Genomic DNA, 6,000 nt, shown 5'->3' on the forward strand with positions numbered 1-6,000 from the left:
CGGAGACGGAATTCATCTGATAGGAAACATTCAAATGTGCAGGTAGATTGCTGTCTCTGGTTTTATGTAAGGAGCAAATGCATCTGCCACAGTTGTGTGGGAATAAAGTGATGGCTTAATTGGCAAATAATTTAGAGCCTCTTAGATGATCAGCTCTGAAGAGAGCTTACCTGGGGCGCTGCATATGCCCAGTCACAGCACTTCCAGGATGCAAGGGAAAGCCACCACAGCATATCCATCCTGGCAGTTAGATGCTAATGTGACAAAACTGAACGGAGAGTCCATTGGGAACATAGAATGGGAGTAAGCTGGGGACCCAGCAGTGGGTATAAAGATGGATGTCTCCTGGGTTTTCATGCTAGGGCTGGGGGACATTTGAGTTGGCAGAGCAGGTGCTGCCAGGGTGATGGAATGTCTGGGTCTCCTGTGTGGGGTTTCAGGCCTTTAGAGGGGATACCCATACCCCCATCCCTCAGTGGGAGTCATTTACGTCCTATCTTGACTTCAGAGTCAGCTGCAGCTTAACACATAGAGGCTTGGCACAGTTCCAGTTACCACAAAGATGCCTTGGGTTAGAAGCCACATACCACCACAATAGTCTTAGAGATAAAGGTGGAGGGGGTGGGCAAGGGAAGAAACTAATTTGGAAATCTCTTAATGAATGAAAGATATAGAACTATATATGTAACTCCACACATTTCACCTTTAGCCAAATAAACTTGAGGAATTTGAGACTTGAGGAATATAGTCTAAACGTCCTCCTCCTCCTCCTCCTCCTCCTCCTCCTCTTCCTCCTCCTCCTCCTCCTCTTCTCCTCCTCCTCTTCTCCTCCTCCTCTTCTCTTCCTCCTCCTTCTTCTTTTTAAAAAATCTTTTATCATTTTTTTAAAGATTTATTTATTTTATGTATGTGAGTGCACTGTCCCTGTCTTCAGACACACCAGAAGAGGGCATTGGATCCCATTACAGATAGTTGTGAGCCACAATGTGGTTGCTGGGAATTGAATTCAGGATCTCTGAAAGAACAGTCAGTACTCTTAACCGCTGAGCCATCTCTAGCCCCCAAACCTCTTCTCTTTAATAGGTCCTCTCAAGTGTTTCACCTTCCACATGGTTTTGAGGTAAAGTAAGAGATTTTTTTTTTAAAGATTTATTTATTTATTATATGTAAGTACACTTCAGACACTCCAGAAGAGGGCATCAGATCTTGTTACAGATGGTTGTGAGCCACCATGTGGTTGCTGGGATTTGAACTCCGGACCTCTGGAAGAGCAGTCGGGTGCTCTTACCCACTGAGCCATCTCACCAGCCCAAAGTAAGAGATTTTTTTCCTCTTTGTGTTTTGAGACAGTTTCATCCCAGTGACTAGCGATCAGTCCTAGGTACTGGCCAGAATTGGTCACCTCCAGGATGACTTTAGATGTATATTCTTTCATGAGATCCTTGTTAGAACTGCAGTCAACAGCAGCAGTGTATCCCTTCTCTTCTGACTCAGGAAGACAAACCATCCATGAGACAGCCACTTTCTTTTCAGAGTGAAGGTCTCACTAGCCAGGCTAGCCTTTAACCCAATTCTGTGCCACCCCCAACCCTTCTGAGGACCCATCGGCCACAGACTTGTGGGAAACTTAGAGTTTTCTCTGAGCATGTAGTCACTGATAAATTGACTGTTCTCCAGGGGAAGACCACACAAACAAGAATGTTTGGGCAGCACAATTGGTCTTGAAGAATTTAAAAAATAAGCAGGATGCACAGTTGGGCAGGTAGGGAAGAGGGGATGGATCTGAGAGGAGTTGGGGGAAGGGAGATGAATATGATCAACACACTGTACAAAACGCTCAAAGAACTACTAAAAATATTGGGGGAAATGAGTGGGTAATAAAGATTACGTACATCTGCTGTGCCGAAAATCTGAAAGGTTCTTTCTTATGCAGGAGGAATGTTCCAGAATTCTTAGCCAAGACAGAATCGCTTAATGTCTAGTGTGGTCCTTCAGGCATGGTTTCAAGCTAGGTGAAGACTTTAATGTTTATGATGGAAAGCCCTAGTGTCTTTAAAGAACAAAGTTTCATCTTCCCACCCATCAGTTAGCTTTTAAAGTGACCACCACTCTTAGACAACTTTTGAAGATGACCGGCTATATTCCAATGTCCAGGTGTATAAAAAACTCAAGTCACACTGCTGGGTTCCCATGCAGTTAACTAGTTAACTAGTACTCAACAGCTGGCCTTGCAGCTTAATATTTCTGTTTTACCTTTGTGGCTTATTTACTTATTTATTTATTTATTATTTATTTTCACCAGGTGGAAGCCAGTCTGAGGCTGAAGTCAGACAGAAACAACAGCTGCAACAGATGCGTTCTAAATACCAGCAAAAGGTCAGAATCTATTTCTCCTAGTTTCATTTCGTCAACAAGTTTCGGCACCAACATTTCTGTGTGACCATGAAATAACACTGTGACTCAAAATATAAAGCCTGTAAATCAATTGCAAAATGTAATTCTCAAAATAAGAAAATTGCTAGACAGTGAGAAGTAGAGAGGAGAATATCTAGAATTCTTACCCTAGCCATGTGTGCTATGCATGACCTTTGATTAAAGGCAGTCAGACCTTCACATTAGTTACTATTAACTATAGTTTACTATTAGTTACTATTAGTTACATATTAACTATAGTTTAAGGTTACTATGTTTTCATTCCCAAAATAGTGATTGCAAGTAGTACAAAAATGATTTAAGATAACCAGTGTTTTTACAATAAGTCCTATGAGTTTTATAATAAAGAATAATTGTTTACCTCTTTTGTCCTGTGTGCATGGATAAACACACACACACACACACACACACACATACACACGTGCACACACACACACACACACACACACAGAGAGAGACAGAGAAAGAGAGAAAGTAAGCAAGATAGATAAAAGATAGATAGATAGATAGATAGATAGATAGATAGATAGATAGATACCCATGAAGGAACACTAAGATTTCTCAGACAGGAGGTGCAGCCTGGCCATTTTCTGAGATCTAAGTGGCTTAAAGTAACAACCTATAATCATGGTGAGGGATAACACAAACAATACTGTAATTTGCCTTTCATCATAATTTTGTGTTCCAGAAGTTCAGACTGAAAAATGGTAACTGTGTGTGTGTGGTTTTTTTTTTTTTTTCCTGTCCTCTGTAATCTCACTACAATTCAGCTCAAGAGGGATGAATCTATTCGAATCAGGAAGGAAGCTGAGGAAGCCAAGTTCCAAAAAATGAAAGCAATCCAGAGGGAGAAGGTAAGTGGGTGGTGGGGAGGTCGGCTGATGCTTACTGAGGGTCAGCTGTCAGGTTCCCCTCCAGACACAGTCCAGAGTACTACTCACTCAACCCTCGCTGTAATCTGAGAAGGTGGCTGGTATCCAATTGTGCAAATGAGGAAATGACACAGAGAGGAAAGATAAGGTGCCCCACGACCCCCACGTAATTAGAGTAGCTGGGTTTCATATTCCAACATCCTAGTCTCAGAACTAGGGGTGTGAGTCACCACACCCACGGCCTCACCTCAGAGCAGTGTGGATGCCCAAAAGACAAAGCAACAAGCAACAGCGTCAGATAGTGGGCCATGGTCATATTTGTATTCAAACAGATCTTTTTCCAGGGAGAGTGTATTGAAGGTAAACACAGCCTTCTTGCCACCGAGCGAAAGAGCATGTGTGCACCACCCTTTTAGCGGCAGTGATATCAGATTTTCTCAACCAAACAGCCATACTTAAGTTTTTAGTAGCATCCAGAACTTGGGGAAAATCTCTTACAAATGCTCATTTGCTAGAGAACGAGAAACAAGGTGGCAATTGTTTAAGCCCCTCCCCTTTGGCAAAGGCCTAACAGGAAGTGAGGCTTAGTGTTGGAGGTTTGAGATCAGGGAATTGACTCATGGTTCTGAAGGCCACGTGCAGCACCTGTTGCTGCTGCTTCTTAGAAACAGAACTCCTGGTTCTCCACCCCCTTCCTATCTTTGCCTTTCTCTCTCCCTCTTTTCCTCCCCCTATCTCTTACTTTCTTTCTCCCTTTTCTATCTTTGTTTTTCTTCCTCCTCTTTCCCCTTCTTTTCTCCTCTTGCTTATTTTTACAGATTAAGTATTGTTCAAAGTTTAAACCCCATTCTAAGCAATAGATCTATCTATCTATCTATCTATCTATCTATCTATCTATCTATCTATCTATAGACAGAGTCTCATTATGTAGCCCTGCCTAACCTAGAACACACAGAAATTAGCTGCCTCTGCCTCTCTGTGTTAGAATTAAAGGCATGAGCTATCACACCTAGCCATAATAGATGGGATTTTTTGCATTTCGAGTTAAGGAAGCCGGAAGCTGATGGCTTATGTGACACTGAAAGGGAATTCAGGTTTGCCCCTCCCTGAAGGAATTCTCTAGACTTTCTTGGAGAGTATCTGCCTTTGTTGTTTGACCTTGGGCAAGCTCCCAACTTTCTCAGAACTCTTCCTGTAAAATGATTCTGCAAGTCTCACCTCCCAACTCCAAGGGCAACTTGTTGCCATAGTGATGCAGGTGGCACCAAGCCCGGATTTGCTTACACAAACTGTAATAAGCGCGGAAAGTATATATATATAAAAAAAAACCCACAGGTAATTTATTACAAATTTTGATCCAGCAATCCACTACCAGTTGGTTATTACACAAAAGAGCTTTGCTGAAACCACCTTTTTTCCATCTCTTTCTCTTATACGTCTCTTTTCACCGTGGTTCTGTTCTTCATCTCTTTCTCTTCCTATCTCCCACCTGAAAAGCTGGAGCTTTGGTCTGTGATGGTAGCGGGAAGAAAGCACATCTTATGCAGTCTATCTGCATATCAAGTGGAACCATGGGAAACACTACCAGAAACTGGATTGAAGGCTGAGAGAACCTGGAGAATTTCAGTTGTTGTTATAGACTCTCATCTAAGTCTTGTCTGGTGTTACTTGGTCCCTACAACCTTGTTTGGTTGGCTTGTGGGTTGTTTACAGTCCATTTCTTCATGCCCAACAAAACACTTTCTTAATGGGTGGGTGAAACTCTATTCTTTAACACTCAGATGAACCTCTTTCAAGGTCACACCACAGCTATAGAGCCATGGCAATCTTTAGACACTGAAACATTAATTGGATTAATTAATTTAGCTTTCCTAAATTGATAATAATGATATAAATTTGAACGTGATGGAGAAGGAGCAGCTCTCTAGCCTTTCCAAACAAAAGGTCAGTGAGCAGAATTGACCTCACCTGGGACTTGCTGATGTGCAGGCTCTCACGAGTCTACCTTGGACCTACTATAAACTGTATCCTGCCAAGCTCTCTAAGCTGATTTCTAGGTACATGAAAAATTGTGGAGCATTCATTTAAGTGGGACTTGGTTTATCTGGCTGGCTGGCTTTCACTCTTACCAGACCATTCTCTTGAATATGATCATCTGTGGCTGCTCATGGCTACGTATGCCCATTTAGTAGCTTGCGTCAGACAGAAAAGTGGATATTAGCTATCTAGTAGTGACATATTCTGCATTGCCAGTGTGATAATGGCTGGGAGAAGTGATAATGACTGTGCTTATGGGGCACTTAGTCTTTAAAATGCACAGCAAACACATGCACGGACACTGGCCCACAGGACTCTGCCCTCCTCCCCCAGCAGATGGATACTGCCCAGGAAGTCTAAGCCAATGCAGGGCCAAGCCAACTACTGCCATGCAGGAGTCTGGCAAGTCCCTGAGAACCCCTCAAGGTGTCTTTCTTATTGCCTGTTAATAAATCGGTGGAATGATGTATGCATTAAATCAGAGTCTTTCCAGGGCAGTAACTTCCTCAAAGCCCTAACAGTGACCACTGCTTGCCATGGAGATCTAAGCTTTCCCTAGATCAGTCTTTGAGGAGCTATTTCATACATAAACTACAGTAATAAGTTTTCATAGGTCACCACAATAATCTTGTCAGCTAAATTGAATGTTCTGAGAATA

General features: G+C 42.4%; 1 protein-coding gene across 6 annotated transcripts in view; it reads left to right on the plus strand.

Annotated features, from left to right (window-relative positions):
* Epsti1 (epithelial stromal interaction 1 (breast)) overlaps positions 1-6,000 on the plus strand; it is a 98,418-nt gene that overhangs the window by 24,706 nt on the left and 67,712 nt on the right. For all 6 annotated transcript variants that reach the window (XR_003950815.1, NM_029495.2, NM_178825.4 and 3 more), the window contains exons 4-5: positions 2,303-2,376; positions 3,204-3,287. Coding sequence is in view for 5 of the 6 variants with exons in the window: in NM_029495.2 (NP_083771.1) it covers positions 2,303-2,376; positions 3,204-3,287 (158 nt within the window). In the remaining variant the exon portion in view is untranslated. The remainder of the gene's footprint in view (positions 1-2,302; positions 2,377-3,203; positions 3,288-6,000) is intronic.

The sequence above is a fragment of the Mus musculus genome, chromosome 14, assembly GCF_000001635.26.
Source record: "Mus musculus strain C57BL/6J chromosome 14, GRCm38.p6 C57BL/6J".
In the NCBI taxonomy this organism is placed as follows: domain Eukaryota; kingdom Metazoa; phylum Chordata; class Mammalia; order Rodentia; family Muridae; genus Mus; species Mus musculus.